The sequence below is a fragment of the Rhincodon typus genome, chromosome 21, assembly GCF_021869965.1.
Source record: "Rhincodon typus isolate 14 chromosome 21, sRhiTyp1.1, whole genome shotgun sequence".
NCBI lineage: Eukaryota > Metazoa > Chordata > Chondrichthyes > Orectolobiformes > Rhincodontidae > Rhincodon > Rhincodon typus.
Window position 1 is genome coordinate 22,802,621 of NC_063352.1, and position 23,511 is coordinate 22,826,131.

Below are 23,511 nucleotides of genomic sequence, written 5' to 3' on the forward strand. Positions count from 1 at the left end.
TGACGTGTTCCTGATGTAGGATAGTGTGATGAGTGTGTCGGGGCGTGTAGAATCTTTCTGATGCTGTTCCGTAGGCATCTCCTGACCCAGTTCTTTGGATATCCATTATCCTTGAACACTTGGAAGAGGTATTCCTCCTCCTCTTGGCGTAGTTCTATGTTGCTACAGTGTGTTGTTGCCCTTTTAAATAGTGTTCACACGCAGCTTCGTTTGTGTGCTGGGATGGTTACTATTGAAGTTCAATGCCTGGTCTGTGTGTGTGGCTTTTCGGTGTACTTTCAGTAGTCCCAGATTTCGACTGGGACAACACCAAGATCCTGGGACAGGCTAGGCAGAGACAAGCATGAGAATTCCTGGAAGCATGGCACTCCACAAAGCATACTATTAATAAACACATTGGACTCGACCCCATATACATTCCACTATGGAGGAAACCCGAAAGAAAGGCAACGGACCCCAGAGTTTAAAAACCAGGCAGGAAAACACACCGACGCTTCATCAGAGGCTGCACTGAGGATGTTACCAAGTACAGTAATGAAACGTCTGCAGAACAACAAACCAGCTCGGCGAGCCAACCAACCTCAACACCTACAACCCGAGCTACAGATCTACTCCAAAACCTTAGAAAGGATATACTGGCACTGGAGGAAGTTCAAAAGAAATTCACAAGGCTGATTCCTGGAATGAATGAATTGGCCTATCAAGAACGGCTAAATAAGTTAGGTATTTATTCATTAGTGTTTGGAAGAATGAGGGGTGATCTTATTGAAACATTTAAGATTCCGAGGGGCTTGACAGGATAATGGGACACTTGCTTCAGACTGAGATGTGATGGAATTTCTTCTCTCAGAGGGTAGTGAATGTCTGGAATTCTCGACTCCAGAGGAATGGAGGATCACTGAAATATCAGGGAGTTGAGCACTGTTAAGAGTTTACACGATCGAGAAGTTCAGGCCTGGGTAGATCAACCATAATCTTACGGAATGACGGGACTGGCTTGAATGGACAAGTGTCCTACTCCTGCTCCTATTTCTTGTGTCCTTATGGGAGAATCTTGAACTAGGCGCCACTGTTTGAAAAATGAGAGATCGAGCATTGAAGATGGAAGATGGAATTTCTTTTCACGAGGGTCAAGAGTGTTTGGAACTCTCTTCCTGTCTTTGAATGGTGGAGCAAACTTAAGGGGCCAAATGGCCATCTTCAATGCTTTGCATGGAGGTAAGTGAGGAAGGCATTCAGTATGAGTCAACACTGAACAGGAATGGAAGGAATAGCAAGGAACAATGGCAAATTAAAGTAAACATCTTCTGCAGATCAGATGTTCCTTGCTGTTTAATGCTGAACAGAACTGTGTGCTTAGGACAGGAATGCAGTTATAAAATAATCTACCTTTGGCAGTGAAGCATGATTCGCCCAATTCCTACACTCTATTAGTTTGCATAATCCACCAGCAACTCATTAATTTGCTTTTTGTGCAGTTTTTTCCCTGTTAATCCACAATGCAACAAGTCAACTACTTAATGGAGCTAGGGATGAGTGCTACCTTGTACATTTACTTGTCACAAATAAGTCCACAGTATTACACTAGCAGCCCTCACCTGCCTCCTAATGCAAGTGTTAAATTTAGAAATAATGAGCTATAGCATTCATATTTCCAACATTTATCATCTAAATCCTTTGACTCACTCAGACATGATAATCCTTTGTGAAGTTATGCTTCTTTCAAGCACATAAATTGACAATTCTTCAGAATAAAGTCACATTCAACTTTCAATTAAAATTTTAATTGAACACAACCCCAGAATCCATCTTCATTTGAAACCCCAGTGGTCAAATATTGGGTGGATGTTGATAATTTATTGCCTAATTAAACATTACATTCTGTAGATTAAGATAATGCACGTCTCAAATTTGTCACTACTTCAGCTTCTGAGAAATTCATTTGAGGAAACACTTCATGCTGCACAATCTCTTCTGTCAGTGTGAAGCTGCTTATCTTTTCTCCACCCCTGCAATTTTTGCCCCTTCTCATTCAAATAAAGATGGCTTGTACTGGGATACGATCCCCCGGGTCCACACAGCTTTCCAGCACTTCGCCTAGCCGGTCAATTATCAACTCCACAGCAGTGGCACTTAGACAACAGTCAGATAATTCTGAGTTCAAACTTTAGTCAACAGACGTAATCGAGGCTCACTTGCATTGTCAGAGGTGTTATTAAATGTTAAACGTCTCAATAGGGCACAAATGATGCAAACATGCTTCTTTGAATAAAGACAGTAAGGGAGTTTGAATGGTTTTGGCCAATATTTATCCCTCAACCAACAGCACAAAAGAAAAATACATGACTTGGTCATTATCACATTGTTGCTTGTGGGACCTCGTCATCAAATTATTCCATTTGTCCATGTGTGTACATTTTTAAAAAAGTACTTCGTTGGCTATAAAGTGCTGTGGGGCTTGAAAGGTGTTATTTAAGTGCACACTCTCTCTTTTGATGGTGAGCATAGACTTTGAACAACATTGGTATAGGGGATGGTATTATGGTTCAGCAAGTTTGCTGGATAATCAGCCTCACACTACCAACCTGCATGAAACTCAAAACAAAAGTGACAAACAGCCTTTTCTGAATGGACAAAGTGTGGTGAGTGTACAAAAATGTTGCTGAAACATAATATTACTGTAAGAGCAAAATACTCATGGACCTTGCACAACTTCTGTATCTGTTGTATACTGATCACAAATGCCCTATTTATCCACACAGAACCTTAGATATGGCTGTATTTACTCTTAACATGCAGCAATCAACCCACTTCTGTGCATTCAAATTCTTAAGGGTACTTTCTGATATCCATCAATCTGTCAAAAAAATAACTGCAGCAAGTCATTGCACTAAATAATACAGCCCTGAAATGTTCTACAAGATAAGGAATTAGTGGTCATGTACAAAACTACCAAATGGTTAACAAACATGAAAACTTGTTTTCATATTTACCTGTCTCCCCACTGTTTGATGCAACTGATCAAATACTCAGTTACTTTCTTGACATTAGCCAAATTGCCATGGCAACAGCTGAGCAGCAGAGGGAGCCGTGACTGGATGAGGGTGCCTGTAGCATCCTCAGCAGATTTGTTAGCTTGTGACCCGTTGCAGGTTCTCACTTCGGACTCTGAAAGAATGATATCTACCAGGCTGATGAGTTCCGCATTCTTCAAGCGCAGGACATACTCCTCACTGTGTTTCTAAAATGGCAGAGTTTACACAGATTCACATCAGATAATGAAGAGGCAGATAATGATGCATTGTTAGATGAGGAGACCTGTTTGTGGGAGCTTGCTGTGTGCAAACTGGCTGCCCATTTACAACAGCACAGCAGCAACTATATTTCAAGCATTCTTCATTTGCTGTAAACCACTTTCATACAAGTTTAACACAACTTTGTTGCATTTCAATCCCTATCCCAATAAAAATTAAATTAAGTGCATTGCTCACACATTTCATGCTTTGGTTAACCTGCTTTTAAGTCAGCTTGGTTAAGACAGTCAGTAAGCTACTTGCACAGCCCCTTTGCAAAGCCAAATAAATTAATGATGTCAGTGTTCATCGGGTGGGTCAGTGTTTAGTCACAAGGCACAACGGTAAATTTCTATCATTCAATTTGATGACAGCTGTGTACCCTGCTTGTAATAAAGTGCAATCTTTCAAAGCTCGGCTGAAGGTGTCTGTCTAGATTTTGCTGGTCCAGCAGATTAAAGGACATCGAATTAAGATACAAATCAGCCATGATCTTACTGAATCACAGAACAAGCTTGGGGAGTTCAATGGTCCTATGCTCCTGCTCCTATGCATTGCCTTGCAAGACAGTTCTGTTCTCTGTCAGTAGTGTCTGCATTGGTGTAATTATTCCAGTTTTGCTGTTGGGATTTCAACTTATCTGTAGTGAAAAACAGAATGATTTTGCAAAACATCATATTGCAGAATTGTTTCTAAACAAAAGGCCACTGTCCAGAAATGTTAACTTGATTTCTCGCTGCACAGATGCTGTCAGACCTGCTGAGTACTTCCAGCATTTTCTCCTTTTGCTTCCAGGTTATGGCCAGCAACAGGAACGTAGGAACAATAGACCATTCTCCAGCCTGTTCAAATACACAGTGGTTGGTCTGCATCTTGACTCTACATCCAATACCATGGTATACCATGGACTAACAAAAAGAATACTGATTTCATTTTGATTAACAGCTCTTGAGGAAAGGGGTCTAGTTTTCCGTTGTCCCTTGTGTAATGGAAGTGCACCTTGAGATCATACCTGAACTACTGAGTTCAATTTTAAAGTTATATTGATCTAAGAGCATTGCAGTGACTCAGTATGAAGAGCACAACATGCTTTTCTACTTCTCCTGATTTAATCCAGTCCTCTGAAAACAGACCCAACAATCTCAGAAGTCCTTACTGGATTATGCCACTCGTGAACTAGCGCACTTCTCAAATTCACTGTCACTTGCCTGAAGATAGTTACTGGTTTTTCTCCCATGTCATCCCATTGTGAAGCCTACCTGTGGAGTTCTTTGGTCACGTCCTTGCCAGATCCTTGGAATATGCACACAGGCTGAGAGGAAATCCAGACATGCTGTGGGGTCAAGCCTGCAATTAAAGGAAAAAAAATTAGGCAGTGGTCACTAGAAAGAAAGGAAGTAAAGAAGGGAAGTAGAAGAGAGCACAAGGTAAACAAATTTTGTGCTAATTGGTCATTTTGACGAAGAGTTTCTGTTAACAGAGATTGTTATGAAATTAAAACAAATGGGGCAAGAGCAGTAATCAGGTCAACTGCAAAAATAAAAACATTGACTGTAGCATTGTCTCTCAAGATCTGACACTGTGTATTTAGTGTGTGCCTTTAGAGGTCAGTGCTTGCATGAGTATATGTGCATGTATCTTAGTATTTTCTAAATTAACCAACAAAATGTCAAACTAATTAAGTAAGACCTTCCCTTATGCAGGTATCATGACTGTGGTTTAGTGACCCAAACTCTCATTATTTGTGTGTACAATTGTAAATGTCTGAGCTCTTGGTTTGTGCCTGCAGCTATGACTCACCTGAGCTCCCCATGCTTACTCAACAGAACGTTGATGCACCGGTGCAGTGTGGTCCAGTTTGACTGGTGGATGAGGGTAGCCAAAAGGTAGGGTCGGAATGAAAGCAGCTGCAATCCTGGCTGACCGGTTATCTGGAGACAATTCAGAGTACAAATTAACGCAAGGACCAAAACAAGCCTTGCACCTAGGTATCTAATGACATAAAAGATGCAACTGAACAAGGTCATAAGTTAAAATTTCTACCATTTTACCTATTCACTCTAACCTTTTTACGGTACATATGCCCCATGATCTCGTAAACCTTTCGGATAGAGAATTTCAAAGAGTCACAATTTTCAGTGAAGAAATTTCTCCTTGTCTCTATATCTTAAGGTGATCAACCCCTAATCCTGAGATTGAGCTCCTGTGTCCTAGACTCTCTATCCAGCAGAAAGAACCATAGTATCTATGCTGTCAAGGCCTTTCAGAATCTTGTATGCAATGACATCCCCTCTCAATATTCTCTGGATGTCAGAAGTGCAACTCAATTTACTCAGTCTCTCATACTGATTCCTGGCTTGAGAGTATTGTCCTATCAGAGTAATCGTTGCTCTATACCCTCCAATGTAAGTATTCTCTTCCTTAAATGTGAAGACCAAAACTGTACACAGTATTCCAGGTGTGGTCTCACCAAAGCTACGGACATTTATAGAAAGACTTCCTTATTCTTGTACTCCAATTCCCTTGCAATAAAGGTCAATATGCTATTTGCCTTCCCAGCTGCTTGTTGTGCCTACATGCTGATGTTGCATTTTTTGTACAAGTACACCTAAGCTCCTCTGAAGAACAACAGTTACTAGCCATGCATTTTAAAAAAAAAATTATGAAGGCAGATCCAGCATTCAGAAACTTTGCCTCAAATGATGATAACAGTGTAAGGACCTGGTCAGCACAGTCTTTTTCCTTCCCTGAAATCCACTTGCCTATTTTGGAGGCTTCCAAATCCATAAGGATCAATTGTTCAAGTACCTTAAAGATTGAAGATGAGGGAATGGGTTGGTAACCCTGGGACTGGGGACCAGTTTTTCTGACTTCAGAATGGCAATGACTTTGGGAAGATGCCAGATTTCTGGGATTATGTCAGTGTCAATGATGTTGGAAGTAGGTTTGGTAAACTACATCCATCTATTTGGCACAAGTTCTCAAACAATTCTGGACAGGTGTCACTTATCCTGGTGACTTTCAGCATCTTGCTCACCTCTTCAGAGGTGAAGGTGATGTTTGTGGAGTAAGCTTTTGAACAGCCGTTCTCATTTTATATTTATTTTCAGAGGAGTGGTTGCTCTTAAGTCACTTGGAAGCAGGGTGCAATTGCATCTCCACTGACCCTTGGCACCTAATGCTGTGGAAGAGGGGTGACACCAAGTCAGTGAAGCAAATTCCAGGGTTTTCTCCCAGAATTCAAGAAATACAAAAACCTTGATTTTGTATTTCCAGGTTTTTGTATTTCTGGTCATGTCAATCTGCCTTCCCTCTATTTTTCAATGTTCTCACTGAAGTTGGGATGTAGACTGGCTGCGAAGCAAAGACGGAGATGTTGGTCACAGGAAAGTCCAGACCACATGGGGAAAGTTGAAAAGGCATGCACTGAGAAAACCTTCTTTGTTGCAAGGTTTTGCAGGGAGCTTTACATTTGCACTAACTAGTCCTATGGCCAACAGAGGAAATCTCATCACCAACACTGGCTTTGGATAGTAGGTGGCAAAAAGATTCAATTTCTTCAGCACCAACAACCTCAATTTGTTAATCGCAAGAAAATCCCCAATTGGATTGAAGTGAGGTCTCAATGAATGCACATAACTGAAGCAGAAACACTCCAGGGTTAATGAGTTTGCTGATGTTCATTTAGTTAATTAGGCATAGCTGCCTATTCCTTGGTGTACGATATAATATTCCTTTAAAGTTTCTCATACATCATTAGTTTTTTACCTTGTGATCAGCAAACAGAAGCTTTAGTTGTTGATCAGGACAGCAGGAAATAACCTCAGGGTCCAGGAGCTCAAACCAGTCAATAAATAGTCCTGATGCTGATACAGGCTTAATCCTGTCTGCGCTGCATAAACAAAGAAAAAAAAAGCAAGGCTGATGATATGCTGCAAGAGTAACTTAGTGGTATCTGAAGAAATTATTAAAAAAACCTGCGGATGCTGTAAATCAGAAACAAAAACAGAGATTGCTGGAAAAACTCAGCAAGTCTGGCAGCATCTGTGGAGAAAAATCAGAGTTTCCGGTGTTCTGAGGAAGGGTCACTCGACCGGAAACGTTAACTCTGATTTGTCTCCACAGAGGCTGTTGGAAAAGTTCAGCAGGTCAGGCAATCTCTATTTTTGTTTCTGAGGGAATTATAACTGACGGAGTGAGGACAGGTTCTGGCTAAAATGGTCCATCATCTCTGAAGCAATGGCCAAAACAAATTGATCCACAGGCTTAGGGGCTACGTCACTTTGCCTGAAAGAAATTTGAATTTCTGCAAGTTATGGATTGAATCTTGGAAACATAAAATAGACACAAAAGTATTTGGAAGAGAAAGACAAGTTGATGATTTTCTCTGAGATAGCAATAAGTTGGGACCCTTCATCAGGACTGCTGATGAAGGCTCCCAACCGGAAACGTTGACTTTCCTGCCCCTCTGATGCTGCCAGATCTGCTATGTTCCACCAGCTCCACACTGTATTGATGATTTCCTTTCTTTATTCTTGGGATGTGGGTGCTGCTGGCTAGGTCAGCATTTATTACTCATCTTCAGTTGCTTTAGGGAATGATGTGGTGAGCTGCTTTCTTGCATAGCTGCAGTCCTTGGGATGTAGGGACTCCCGCAGTGTTGTTGGGAAGGGTGTCCCAGGATTTTGACACAGCCACAGTGAATGAATAGCAATGCAGTCCCAAGTCAGGATGGTCTGTGGCTTGGAGGGGGACATGCAGGTGGTGGTGTTCTCATGAATCTGCTGTACTTGTACTTATAGGTAGCAAAACTTATGGATTGGAAGGCTGCTGCCAGGGGAATCTTGGCGAGTTCCTGCAATGCATCTTGTAGATGGTGTACACAGCTGCCACCGTGCATCAATGGTGAAAGGAGTGAATGTTGAAGGTGGGCGAATGGGATACAAATCAAGCAGATTGCTTTATCTTGCATGGCATCAAGCTTCTTGAGTGTTGCTGGAACATCATTCTTCCAGATAAGTGGAGAAAAATCATTCACATCCATGTCCCGTGCCTTGTAGATGGGGGACAGGCATTTGTGAGATAGGAGGTGAGTTACTCATCAGAATTCCTAGCTTCTGACCTGGTCTTGCAGCCACAGTATTTATGTAGTTTGTACAGTACAGTTCAGTTTCTGGCCAATGGTAACCATCAAGGAATGAAGGTTATATTCTCTCGTTGGAGGGGTCACTTATTTGGCGCAAATTGCCACTTATCAGTCGAGCCCAGATTTTGTTGAATATGGAGAAAGACAGTTCAGCATCTGAGTATCACAAACGGTGCTGAATACTGTGCAATCATCAGTGAACATCCCAATTTCTGATCTTAGGATGGAGGGGAAGTCAACGACTGAGCAGCTTTAGATGGTTGAGCCGAGGCCAAGACTCCGAGGATGTCCAAAGGTTGAACGACTGACCTCCAACTACTGAAACCATCTTCATTTAAGCAAGTTGTAACTCCAACCAGCACAGAGTTTTCCCTGATTCCCACTGACTCTAGCTTTGCCTGGGCTCCTTGATGTCACCCTTGGTGAAATGATGCTTTGAGGTCAAGGGCCATCACTCTCCTCTCACCTTTGGGCTCTTATGCCCTTGGCTGGATTAAGGCTGTAATGAGGTCAGGTGCCAATTGGCCATAGTGAAACACAAACTGAGCACCAGATCGCAGATTATTCATTTGCAGATACTGCTTGATAGCACTGATTTAGATTGGGTTCCATCAGCTTTAACAAAGGTTTCTGATAATGTTGAACATCCATGCTGCTCATAAATCTGGAGATTATGAGCCATGCACTTAAAGCTCAAGATTTAGCAAGTTTTCAGCTGGTCTCCCTTAGTTTGGGAGGATTAATAGGGACTTAGAGCTGAGATGAGCTGGCCTCATGAGAGATTAGAAGGGCACAACTTTTCAGCAGCACTTACAATGAAAGGGAAGAATCCTTAAATCTTCAACACTTTGCGCTAGCAGCTCAAGGACCGAGTACTGATTGAAGAAGGTTTTTTTCCTTTTTTAATTCACAGGCTGAGGGCATCACTGGCTAGGCAGCATTTACTGCCCATCCCTAATTGCCCAGAGGGCAGCTAAGAGTCAACCACATTGCTGTGGATCTGGAGTCACACGTAGGCCAGATCAGGTAAGGATGGCAGTTTCCTTCCCTAAAGGACATTAGCGAACCAGATGGGTTTTTCCAACAATCGACAATGGATTCATGGTCATCAGTAGATTCTTAATTCCACATATTTATTGAATTCAAATTCCACCATCTGCCATGGCGAGATTCGAACCCAGGTCTCCAGAATGTTATCTGGGTCTCTGGATTAACTTTGCTTTCTGTGACTTCCAGCTTGTGAGAAGATTTTTGTCAATGGCAATTGCACTGCCACTTTAAGGTGGGGGTATCACAGCAACGCAAACCATCAGCGTGGACGACAGGGCTTTAGAGATGACAAACTACTGTGCCAACTTGCAAGACATGTCAAATGACTGCTAGATAGCTCAATGCCATCAACCTGATTCACAATGTCCCATAAATGAAGCAGCGCCCCATTTCCTACAGCACAGGCCAGACACCACTCATTCACAATGACTAAATGCCGTTTATTTAACTCCTGCACTGGCCATTTGTTCATAATCTCTGTCCCCTCCACGCCACCCATACTGTACGTTATTCCCCTGAGGTTACCTGTCACTGTCGATCTCCACCTTTACAGCTGAATCTTCTCCTTCCTGTTGAAGCAGCATGGTTATCAGAGCTACTGGATCCGAACCAGCTTGCTTTGTGTCGATTTCTGAGTTGGCGGTGAGGACAAGAGTCAAGAGTTCCTCCAAATAGGGAGACCGCATCTCAATTAAACCCTTTAAAACTGTGGGATTGAGATAGTTGTGGTAAGGTAATATCCATTTACAAAGCAGAAAATGGGAAAAAATAGGAAGAAACATTTCATCTGTTTAACTGTATATAAGGCACTAAATTCTGAAAGTTAGGCATATCTGGTGTTAACTAGTAAAGAGCTCTAAGCCTATTTTAAAAACAATTCCATTTGCGTATTTTCAACATTTCATTACCAAAACAGCAAAAAGCTAGAAATAAAAGACAAATAAATCCTCCCAGAAGCTCAGTGGCAAAACGTACTATATCCAATGCAACTGTCCAACAGGACAAGTAAAATTTCATTAGACACTTAATGCTCATAAAATTCCTAGATTTCAAATTTAAGTAGCATTATTATTTTTTTTTTAACCTACTCATATTTTCTCCTTTAAAAGCAACATTCTAGATATATTACACAGACCACTGTTCCTACTCTGTAAAAATTGGAGATTTTTATGCTTTCATCACAGCTCATTACTATACCCGACCCTCACCTTTACATCTGCCTCTTCAACAGCATCTCCGTCAATAGCTTACACATCATGCAAACTGTGACTGGACCAGGTTATTATACAGAAACTCAGGATGATTGCATTTTGATTTCAGGCAGAACATCCCAATCTTTTGTTAGCTATCTTAGTTGCATCCCACACTGTTAAGGCATGGCTAGTTTCTCTAAGGCCTCTTTGTTAATTAGACTCAACTAAGCACATCAATTGCAAAGAATTATGATGCATTTGATGTAGTTGCTAGACCCAACAGAGAAATGAGAAATTTATTCACTCAACAAAGTGGTTAGATTGTGCAACTCATTCCTAGGAGGTAATTGAGGCAAATAGCTTAGATGTTTGTGAAAGAAAACTGGATGGGTACACGTGAGAAAAGGAAACGATAGGATATGACAAAAAACTGAGGTGAGAGAAAGAATGGGAGGAACTCACTGGAATACAAAGACTAATAGAAACTAGTTAGGCTGATTGGCCTGTTTCTGTGCTGTATAAAATGCTATAGCTCTGGTTAATCTGTACAATGCTGCTTTCAGATGATGTGTTAAGGGCCTGAGAAACAGTAATGTGCATCCCAATCTAGTTCTTGTAGACAATCAGGATTTGAGAATGAAGTGACAACAGTGAGACCTTTAGGATGTAGGAACCAAGACTGGTTCAGTCTAGGATTCTGAAATTGGCCTAATAATCCAGGGAACACATATTTAATTCTCACTTGGGAGGTTTGAGGTCTGTTTGAGGTTCAGTTTAAAAAAAATTAGAAATTAGAAAAAAACTGATATCATGAAGCTGTTGGAATGTTGTAATAATCCACTAGTTCAACTTTGTTAGGGAAGAAAATGTGCTGGGCTTACATTGACTTTAGTCCCAGAACAAGCCGATTCATTCTTAATGACCTCATGCTCTTCTTTCTTCATACAACAGATATAGAAGGGCCTACTGCACTATTTCAAGGAACTGGGGAGATTCTGGTGGCCTAGAGCTAATGTTTGTCCCTCAAATCAACATCATTAAAATAGATTATATGGTTAAAATCGCATTGCTCTTTGTGGGACTTTGCTGTCTGCAAATTGGCTTCCACACTACCTATATTACAACAGTTACTTCTAAAAGTATTTCACTGGTTAAAAGGTGCTACACAAATACATGATCCTTTTTGAATCCGGTTAATTAATAGACCAGAGCAGACCAAAACCCCTCCTGTTCTGTAGTATGTAACACATTAATCATCAGTTCGTACCTTTCAATTTAGCTGCTGACCCAGAATTTTATTTCCAGCCAGTTACAAATTCAGTACTAGATAGGATATAGATAACTAAAGTTTATATAATTCCATACCTCTTGCCTTTAGTTCTGGCTCCACATTGCATTTCTCTCCAGCTTTCAGAGCTGATATTATTCCCTGCACTGCTGAATCGATCAGTTCCTGGTCCTGCTGGTAGGTCAGTTGTTCTGCCAGGTGCCGGAAGCCAGCTCTTACTGTGGAAATAGGATCCCATTATTTATTCTTAGCCACGACACAATGATAAGAGTAGATGTAACGAGAGGAACTTACAAAAAACTCTGTGGTACAGAGAGAATTTTACTTATGTTCATGTAATCAGCAAAACCCCACACTCAAGTTGGACTTGCAACATTTTGTAATTCTGAGATAATTGGCAAATTTCCCATTCAGTTTTCCTAACTGTTGTTTCCTTATGTGCATGAGTCTGTCATAAAAGCCGAGAATTTGCTGGCAGCTTGCTGTTGTCTGTTTAGAGAATGATCTGTTTTGAGGCTGAATTTTAAAAAAATTCTCCCGGGATAAAAGAAAAAGGTGCAACTCTCTGTTATTAATTCATTCCTGTCCATTTCAATGATCTAGGTCACTCAATGTGTCACAGTTACAGAGACAGCAGGTCAGTGTTCCCTCAAGTCCATCCCTAATGCTGCCCTGAAACAGGCTCCCAAGAGATAAGCAACAGTAATCTTGCCTTTAACATTCCCCTTTTCTAGGAAGGGACCACCACAACTGCTCCACACAAGACAAAGTGCTAAGCAGCGTGAAGGAAATGGCTGGTGCATCACTGGTGTCAGTGACAAGTGAGTATAAGTGCATTTCATGAATTGAACTCAACGTGTAGACCAGACAATTTCTGTTAATATGTTAGTTGAGGTCCAACAGGAAGTAGTGAGCAATTTCATCTCTGATTCAGCAGGTCATGTGCTCAAATTCCACTCCTGAGACTTAAACAGAAAGCCCACTCCGAGAAGTCAGGGAATATGGTTAGGCCATTTTTGGAATACTGCCTGCAATTCTAGTCTCCCTGTTATAGGAAGGATGTTGTGAAACTTGAAAGGGTTCAAAAAAGATTAACAAGGACATTGCCAGGATTGGAGCTATAGGGAGTGGTTGGATAGACTGAGGCTATTTTCCCTGGAACATTGGAGGTTGAGGAGTGGCCTTATAGAGGTTTATAAAATCTTGAGGGGCATGGATAGTGTGAACAGTTAAGTCTTTTCCCCAGGGTGGGGGAATCCAAACATTGAGGGCATAGGTTTAAGGCGAGAGGGGAAAGATTTTAAAAGGGGCAACATTTTCACGCAGAGGGTGGTGCCCATATGGAATGAGCTGCCAGAGGAAGTGGTAGAGGCTGGTACAATTACAACATTTAAAAGGCATCTGGATGGGTATATGAATAGGAAGGGTTTAGAGGAATACAGGCCAAATACTGGCAAATGGGACGAGATGTATTTAGGATATCTGATCAGCATGGATGAGTTGAACCAAAAGGTTTGTTTCCATGTTGTATGACTCTATGAATGCTGCAATTCCAGGGGTGCTGCCTTTTGCCCGAGATGTTAAACCAAGGTTTCATCTATCCATCCTGAGGAGCCATTGAAGATCCAATGGCAAAACTCAGGGAGCAGCAGAACTTAGTCTGGTGTCTGAGCCAACGTTTAACCTTCAGCCCACCTCACTGAAACATTCTCTGGTCATTAACGCATTGCTACTTGTGGGACCCTGCTGTGTGCAAATTGCCTTCTGCATTTCTTACATTACGACAGCTTAAAAATACTTCATTATCTGCATAGCATTTCAGAAGTCTACTATCTTAAGAATGTTGTATAAAGCAAGCTGCTTCTTTCTTCTCTTGTCTTCAAGACATTACGTAAAACAGGCAAAGTTAAAGATGCATAAGGCAAATTAAGCCGTGGTTAGTTAAAGCCCAGACTGCATTTTAAAAGGTGTTAAATTGTATATTAGCCAGTCACATGGAGATGTTACAGTACCGTCACCCATTCTGTGTTTCAGCGAACACTGAGTGGCTAGGGATTTCAGTAGGGCTCGAAGTGGACTCTCCTCCACTGCAGGATTCTCCAACCATGTCCTCATCTGCATCACCACATTGTAGAATAGGGAACCAGCAGCACAGTTCTCTGGCACACACCTCTGTGAACCAGCAGAAACGAGCTATCAGTGTTTGAAAAATACACGAGCATAAAAACACATATCCATTTAAAAAAAGGTATTAAAAGAAGGCAGAGTCCAGATTGGTAAACCCTGTGCACTGCGCATCTGAACTGGGTCATAAAGTGCATGGATGTGGACAGTGACAAGTGCACCCTTGAGTTTTTCCATTTGCTCCCATTTGTTTTGTTAGCCTGTTCCCAACCAGTACAATGCACCAGCTGACCAGAGATATTCACAAGACTGCATCCAGGATGTATGGGTGCCTAACTAAGGACTGGGGAGAAAGAACGAGAGAGTCACAGGAGGCTGGAGTTTGGGGATGAAAAGTTGTCTAGAGTCAAACTATTCATGATTATTCAGCAACATATATAACTGCACCCCACTAAACACCAACTCTCTGGTTTTAGACTCAATTAAATTTCAGTACTAAAAAGACAGAGTCACTGGGTTTGCTGAATGATCCATAGAAAATTTCACTGCGCTTGGGGACTGAAATTAACTTGCTGCGGTAGTGGTGATGGGAGGAACAAAAAGGAGGAGGAGGAAGAAGCATGTAGGGAGAAAGGGTTCATCAGAATTAATTAGTATTAAAACCTGTCACTAATACAATTTCAGACTTCAAAGCTACCAAGACTTTGAGGGTGTTTGTTGAAAACTGAGGTCCTAAAAATAAGTATAAGCCTATGTGACAACTGTATTGTTTTCAACTGAGTTCCTTTAGAAACTGAGGTGGTCTCTGCAAATGTATGAGTAATTGTAAAAATTACTGTCTAATACACAATAATGCTTCCATATAATTCATTAGGGCAAAACATACAAAACATTTAAAAATAACTGTAGCTCATAAAGCAGTTTCCTTCAACAGATTAATATATAATGTTCTCTATTGCAGACCCCAACATACACAGGGAACAACTCAGGAATGTCCTCATGCACTTCTTTCACCCCAAAGCATCAAGCCACCCAACAGTCTCACGCCATGCCTCAGTGGGTAGCACTGAGTCAGAGAGTTATGGGTTGGATTGTTGGTTTTAATCTAAATGCAGACAGTCGAGCACAAAATCTAGGCTGACATGCCCAGTGCTTTACTGAGAGATTATTGCATTGTTGGAGTGCTATGTTTAAAATGAGAGGTTAAACTGTCTGCCCTTCTAGTCAGGGAAGATGTTATGGCACCAGTTGATCTAGAGTAGTTCACTCATTACTACAAGTTTCTTCACCCAGAGTGGTAAGCCTGTGGAATTCTCTGCCACAGAAAGTGGTCGAGGCCGAAACATTGAATATTTAAAGGAGGAGTTAGATACAGTTCTGAGGGTTAAAGGGATCAAAGGGTATGGGGAGAAAGCAGGAACAGGGTCTGAAGTTGGATGATCAGCCATGATCATATTGAATGGTGGAACAGGCTCAAAGGCCTCTTATTTCCTATGTTTACATCCATTCAGAGCTTGCTATACACATATTTACTGCTAGTAATATAGCTACATTACAACAGTAGTTATATTTCAAAGAACTTCATTCATTTTAAAGCACTTTGGGGTGTCTAGAGGTCTTGAGAAACATACTATATAAATGCAAATCTCTCTTTTTTTTTCTTTGACCTCTGCCAGAATGATTTTGTCAGTTCACTTCATAGTCTGGAAGACTTCAACCAGATCAGCTCAAAGTCAAAATCCTAGCAAAAAAAAAACGAACCTTTTCATCTTATAAATTCACAAAATAAACACTGGAAAGAAAATATGGGATACCTACAACAATATGCCACATGTATGAATACCAGCACTCTATACAAGAACAGAGCATATTTTACACAATACATGGTCACACAAAACATATGTCCTCACATGTACATATAGAGGCTTACATAATAACTGTAGTTTACATTGGACTTTAATGTCATGAAACATTCCCTTCACTAGATTATTCTCAGTAGATATTAGGAATGGCGATTAACAGCTTGGTCAATGAAACAGATTTTAAGAGTTGCCTTACAGAAATCAACGCAGGGTATTTTAGAGCTCAGGGCCTAAATGACTGAAGACACATCCACCAATGTTGGAATGACAAAAAGAAACGGGCATGGAACAGAGGTTAGAATTAAAGGAGTAGGCTAGCATTAGAGGAATACAGACATTTCAGAGTGTGGGACTGTGACAGAATACGAATGATAGGGAGGGGTGAGGCCACAGAAGGCTTTGGACACAAAGATGAGAATTCTAAATTTGAGATTTTGCGAGAGCAGTCGCCAATGTAACTAAATGTAATGCTGAACATATACGCAGTGATTTGCAACGATTATAACTGTCACACATTAACGTGCCCATATGAAAAAATATTCAAGTGTTACACAGAGTTACACATCCTCATGTGTATATTCCTACAGTCTGCTTCAAACACATCAAGCACCAGCATGCAACAGTACCTGATACAGATGAAGTTGCCTCATTAAAGGGCAGGCGATAACATGATTTCTGTTCATTGACAACATAAAGGCTCCACTGTGTGGGGAGTTCAGCAATGCAGAGATAGCTTGAAGCAGTCGGATGGCAATTCCTGCTTCTTCCACCTCGCCTTGGTGGACCTGTCTCAGTTCCTTGGCCAGTGCATGCTGCAGCATAAGCGAGATTGAGTGTGTGTTTGAGCTCTTCCATCTTGGGTCAGGGTTCATGGGGAAAAGCTGAGAGAAAGATCATCATCATGACATTTGAGGTACAAGACAAGGTTAATCAAGACTGCCAAAGTGAAAGCCTGACTATCACAACTAGACACTTTCGCTTTACACACCGTACCCTCCACAATCTCCTAAAGGACGAGCCAGAAAAAAATGGATAAAACACTGGATTAAAAAGGAAAAGAAAAATCTGTAATTGTCCTTTCTGGTTTTTGAAAGCAATTGAAATCTACTCAGGAAACAGCGGAAAGGGTTAGGATTCAACGATAGAATTACTTCGTATGCAGAAGGCAAATATTTTCTTATTTTGTACCTGAAGAAATAGAGTAGCCAAGTCTTCATCTGCCCCAATTACAGGAATGTGTGTCGATCTTCGAATCCTGATGGGGCACTGTGGTGTTGTGTGGCTTGAACTCTGTCTATTCAGGTCTGCATTTTCTGGGAAAAGGTACAAGAAACCTACATCTTAGCAGCTGCTAATAACCCACCTCAGTCATCTGAAAATAATTACTTCCAACTAAACCAGCAACTTTCCCATTGAATTAAGGAGAGAATCTTTTGGAGAGAGCTCCCCCAACTGGTTATATTAGTAAAAACATTGCAGTATTTTTCAGGCTTCTTATCAGATCAGGCAAAAGTTCCAAGTTATAAAGTTGTACAGCATAGAAGAGGCCTTTTAGTCCATCGAATCTGTGCCAATCTATCTACACTATTCCCACTTTCCAGTGTTTGGCTCATTGTCTTGAACATTATGACATTTCAAGTGCTCCTGCATGTACTTTTAAACGTGAGTTTTCCCACCTCCACTATCCTCCTAGAAAGTGTTTTCTAGATTCCCACCATGCTTTAGGTGAAAAGACTTTTCTTCAAATTCTCTCTATATCTTCAGCCCTTCACCTTAAAATTAAGTCCCCGTGTTATTGATCCTTCAAGTAAGGTGAACAGCTGCTTCCGATCTACCCTGTCCATGCCCTCCATAATCTTAAACACCTCAGTCAGGTCCCCCTCAGACCATCTCTGCTCTAAAGAAAAGGACCTGAGTTTATCCAGCCTCACTTCATAGCTAAAACACTCCAACCCAGGTAACATCCTGGTGAATCTCATCTGCACGGCTTCCAGGGCAATCACATCCTTCCAATAGTGAGACTGCTAGATCAGCACATAGTATTGCAGCTGCGGCATAACCAAAGTTTTGAACAGCTTTAATATCAGCTCCTTACTTTTATAATGTATGCCTTGACTGATAAAAACATGTGTCCCGTAGGCCTCCTTAATGGTCTATTAACCTGTCCTTTTCTCACCCTGAACGATGGACAGTCAGCTGATTACAATTGGGACTCAGTAGGTGTGGTCATTCTGCTGAAAACTGATACCAAGCTCCTGTCCCCAGTGGCCCTGATGAATACCCACACATTCCCCTCTCAGTGCCCCCCACTTGGCTACTGTTTACTGATCCACCCCACAGACACTACTAGTCCAGCCCACTGAGTGCCTGATAGCAGTATCACAAATGCATTCATCAACCTGACCAAAGCACTTCATTCAGTAAATTATTAGGCTTTGTGAATTCTGTTTCAAAGATTTGCACATCCGCGGAAGTTCATCACAATTCTGCAACTGCTTCATTGTGAAAGGACTATAACTGTCTTGAGTGTAAGGTGTGAACAGATGTCTCAGAAATGCTGACTGGGATCAATGACTGGCTCTATTTACAAATCCACCTGACCAGTGTCTGTTCTTTTTACCTCAAAGGTCAACTATTTGCTGATGAGAATGTTAAGTACTACCTTGATGAAAGAACTCTAAGTTTTAGTCACCCTCATGCCAAAACTAAACTGACCACCACAAAATTATATGATCTATCGTATGCGAGTGACTGTAGTATCAGCACCCACTCTGCACCAGATTTGCAAGCCAGTCTTTATCTCTTCAATCCTGCAACAAGAACCTCAGCCTGCCTTAAAAAGTTGCTAAAACAAAATTCATATATAGCCCACAGCTGGTCAGCCAAATATTTCACCTCCCAAATATGCTGACTTCCTCATAAGATCCAGATTCTGAACTTTCAGATGGTCAGTGTACTGGGCACCATGAAGAAAATGCTTCAAAGACACTCTGAAGCTCTCCATGAAGCACAGCAACATTGAGATTAATCACTGGGCAGAACTTGCTGCCTGTTGGTTAAATGGTAACAATCCGCCCATCATGCTTTGAGCCACAGTATCTTAATGATGAGGCAGAGCTACACTAGAAAGAAAAGGAAGCAAACCCTATCTTCAGATCCCACCACCTCATGGGACATCCTGCCCTGGTGCCAAAAATATGTAGGTCAAGAATCAGCATATTCAGTGACACAAAAACAGACAGAACTTGTGACCCTGCAGACATAATACATAGCTAGCAATGACAACAATGATCACTAATGGGCTTGAGGTAACCCTGGAGCAACAAGCGCTGCATAGGCATAAAAGAAAAATAGAAATTTGATGTGATAATAGCATCCTCTTATGGAGGCAATCAGCAGGGATTTGAGAATGAACACAATGCAGAAGAACTCAAACTGCAAGGAGTACCTCTGTTTGGGGGCAAAGATGCAGTGAGCAGTGTGTGGAAGGTGCGCCCACCAGTTGCTCCCCTCTCATGTTGAACTTCGACCAGGTGAGCCATATAGTCTATAGTGAGAAAAACAAGAGAATTAGAACTTGTCTCTAACACTTAACCCTCTGATCTCTGTAAACAGTATACAAACTGTTTGTATGTTACATGAACCATTTTATCTAGAGAACTGTATCCTAGGTAAAGCTGGCTTTTGTGAAGATTGGCCTTGGAATGCATTGCACGCTGAAAATTTCGTTCTCTCCATTCTCCAAGTCATGATTACTTGCTGGGCTAAAGGAAGACAGACATATAATTTAGTACTGCCTTCCACAACCACAAGACATCCCAAAGCACTTTACAGGCAATGTACAGCACTTCTGAAGCCTAGCTATTGTTGTAGCAAACACAGCGACCAATTTGCACACAGAAAACTTCGTCAAATTGCATTGAAACAATAACCTGATATTCTGTTTTAGTTTTTTCTGAAGATGGGTCCCGACCCAAAACATCAGCTTTCCTGCTTCTCTGATGCTGCCTGGCCTACTGTGTTCCTCCAGCTCCACACTGTGTTATCTCTGACTCCAGCGTCGGCAGTTCTTACCTTGTCTGAATTTGTTTTAGTATTGTTGTTTGAGGAAAAAACATGGCCTAAATAATACTGGGCAGAACGCCCTCAGCTCTTCGTTAAAATAAGACCATGGGATCTTTTATATCCCTGAGTGGGCTCACTGGGCCCCAGTTTAACATCTTAGCTGCAAGATGGCACATCTGACAGCGCACAATGCTCTCAGTGTTGCACTGGAATGTCATCACCTTATTGCTAGAGGCTGAGTATTAGGATTTGAGGCCAACTTTCTGTTGCAAACGTGAGAGCTACCCACCCAGCCATAACTGACATCAGGATCTAGGTGTTCGTTCCACAGGCTCCAAATACCTTAATGGTCTGTGCTCAAACATGCATCCTTTGATAGATCACTGAACAGCAACAACAAGTGGAAGGCTGACCATTCTATACCTGTTTAACCGGAGCTGATGCAGCCAAACATGGCACTCAGGCTATTGTGAAATCCATTAACTTAGCATCACCGCTCATTTCCTGATCTCTGGATTAAACACTTCACTGGATAAACTGACAACATTTGGGAAGCTTGAAAAAGAATGCTAAAATAACCAAAAAAAAAGAATCAGTAGTGAGACGAGATCCTTAAGAGTGGCAACTAATGCACTGCCTGAATAGGTGGTGGAAGCAGAATCAGTTGTAATTTTCAAAAGGCAATGGCTATATGAAATGAAAAGGGAATATCTGGAGGGTTATATGGAAAGATTGGGCAAATAATCTAATTAGCAAAATATTTTCAAAGTCAGCACAGGCACAATGAGTCAAATAGCCTTCTCCTGTGTTGTATGATTCTATAAGAAGACATTAAGATGACCGTGCTCATTCCTTCCACTGCCTTTCCCTCTAAGACTGAACTTTTGATGACAGTACAAATTGTTGGTACTGCCACAATTCAAACTTAGAATATATGAATTCAATATCTGAACTTCATAATCTGTTACACATATTTAAAATTGGCTGCAATAAAGACAGTGTTGGAAATAACCAAGCAGGTCTGACAGCATGTGTGAAAAGAGAGAGAAAAACAGAGTTAATATCCCAATTCACGACTGTTCTGATGAAAGTTCATCCACATGAAGGGCTAAAAATTTGTTTCTCTCGCTCTCCACAGATGACACTCGACCTGAATATTTCCAGCATTTTGTTTCTATTTCAGATTTTCAGCATCCAAAGTATTTTGCTTTTGCAAAAAGAAAGTTTTAATTTTAAAAACAATTATAATTTTCTGAAATTATGAGACTAACACAAGTCTATTGCCAACAAAATAAAATAAAATTATCGCTGGCAAATTTGCTCCCTTGGAAACTAGGAGACCAGTGTGAAACTCGGTCTGAAAATTAGAACATACATAAATGAATAAAAGAAGCACAAGCCACTTAATGCTGGATAAGCAGTGAGCATTGCCGTTGGGTATCTGATGCAAACAACCAGCACAGCAAGACCAGAAATAATAGCATGTTAAATAATCGGGAATTAAAAAAATATATTTCATGTTCCAGTATCATAAAGAACACCGCAATAAATTTGTAATTTTCCACTTCTGAATCATTCATCCTTCATTTTTAATTACCATCCATTATTTTGAATTAGAAGCATTGCAATCATCCATTCCCCTGTGTAGTCTGCTTATTACAACTATCCATTCAGTAACACCATCTAATTTAATCACAATGACTGTGCTGGATACAGCAGATGGTCCAAGATGGATTACTGAGGCGCCCATGCAGTCCCCTGCTAATTTTGGCCTGCTACTTGCACAAGTAAGGTGAACAGCAGCCAACTCACAACAAGAAGCACCTCTTAAAATACAATCTCCTGATCTTAGTGAGTTGAGGGACTGCAAAAGTCTGCAGCCTGTCTGGCAAGAAGGAGGGGTAAATTAATAACAAAATCAGTCAGAATAATTTTATGTGACCTCTTTCAGGTGAATTATGCCGGACATATACACTTGTAACTGCATGGCGAGGCAAGGTTAGGTTAAAAGTTCAGTGGGTACCACCGTTGCCTCCAAATCTGAAGGTTCTCAGTTCATGTCTCTCTCTGGCAAGTTAAGCATATTGTCCAGGCTAACAATCACAATGTAGCACAGAGGGATTGCTGGACATCAGATGAAACAGATGATCAAAAACCCGTCTACGTCCTCAGGTAGGCTCTAAAGATGTTATGGCCACAAGTTGAAGACTATTTCTCTGGTCAACATATATCCCTAAATTAACAAATTGTTAAACAAATTATCTAGTTATTATTTTATTGATGTTTTTATGGAAACTTTCTGGATGCAAATTGTCTGCTGTGTTTCAACACTGTGTTTCCAAGAGTGCTTATACTTCAAAAGTGGTTAATTTGTTGTAAAGCATTTTGGGACACCCTGATTTCATAGAATGTGCTATATCAATGCATACTTTCTCTTCGATCCCGAGACTGTCCAACATTGAAATAGCTGCTCCGACCTCACCCGTAAACACTGACCACTGAAGAAGCAACATCATCTGTGAACCATTTCTTCCCTGCACCTACCCTCCAAGTATATCAGTGCTTCCACAAGGGGGAATTAATTGTTAACAAGGAGATCCACATCCAAAATTCCTGCTATTTCTTTGTTACTGACACACGTACTTTTGTCCATGATATTCTGCTCAAGTGTTTGGGGGTCATGGGACACTGCCTGGTCTAGGTATTGGAGGAGTTTGCTCATGCTGGAGACTGGGATTCCGAAGGACTGAACAAACAGGATCAGCTGCTGAGGTTCCAGATCCTGGAGAGCTGCAAGAGAAAAGGGAACAACAGTGGAGGGTTAGCAGTCATGCAACCTGCAGGATGCAGACATCATTTAGAGCCAAATACAAATGGTTTCCACTTTAGCTCCTGATCCTGTAAAACTGCTGCTACCAAAACGAAACAGGATGATGCATAATGCAACAATGGATACAGATTTGGCCTGACCTTAGACTTTCTCCCCACTTCAGCACAGTAAAGACATCTCCTCCAACTGTTTCCTTCCTGCTCACAGAATCCAAGCATTTTGAAACACAAATGTGTCACAATAAATAGCTTTTGTTTGATTTATTTCATTGTTTCTCCTGTTCACTGCACTGTTGAGGGTGTCTGGCAATACGGTCTCAGACCCATCACCCAAGTTTCACAATTAAAAAAAACACCTGGCAGGGATTACAAGGCTGTAATTTAATTCACAGAGTACAGATGACACCATAAACCCCATGAATGAACCTCAAGTGGTTTATTAGAACTGTCAACTTAACACCAAGGTTTGAAACCACTCCAGGACACCTAATTATACGAGCAATCAACTTCAGAGAGTAGCTTTATTTACTTTTATTGGACATCAGTTATTGTCAGCATGCTCCATCTTGCTGATTTGCAATGATGTTCCGACCCAGGGATTAATGATCAAGACCGGATTCCTGAATCTCTTGCCATTCTCAATAAAGCTAATGTCACTTTA

At 41.1% G+C, this 23,511-nt stretch overlaps 1 protein-coding gene across 2 annotated transcripts in view; it reads right to left on the minus strand.

The window, feature by feature from the left end:
- Window positions 1-2,989: 2,989 nt before the first annotated feature.
- ints1 (integrator complex subunit 1) overlaps window positions 2,990-23,511 on the minus strand; it is a 76,546-nt gene continuing 56,024 nt past the window's right edge. For both annotated transcript variants that reach the window (XM_048609851.1, XM_048609852.1), the window contains exons 28-38: window positions 22,665-22,811; window positions 19,405-19,503; window positions 17,145-17,269; window positions 16,583-16,837; window positions 13,983-14,142; window positions 12,048-12,188; window positions 10,015-10,195; window positions 7,062-7,185; window positions 5,094-5,224; window positions 4,553-4,640; window positions 2,990-3,241 (exon numbers count right to left, since the gene is read on the minus strand). In XM_048609851.1, coding sequence (XP_048465808.1) covers window positions 2,990-3,241; window positions 4,553-4,640; window positions 5,094-5,224; window positions 7,062-7,185; window positions 10,015-10,195; window positions 12,048-12,188; window positions 13,983-14,142; window positions 16,583-16,837; window positions 17,145-17,269; window positions 19,405-19,503; window positions 22,665-22,811 — 1,703 coding nt within the window. The remainder of the gene's footprint in view (window positions 3,242-4,552; window positions 4,641-5,093; window positions 5,225-7,061; window positions 7,186-10,014; window positions 10,196-12,047; window positions 12,189-13,982; window positions 14,143-16,582; window positions 16,838-17,144; window positions 17,270-19,404; window positions 19,504-22,664; window positions 22,812-23,511) is intronic.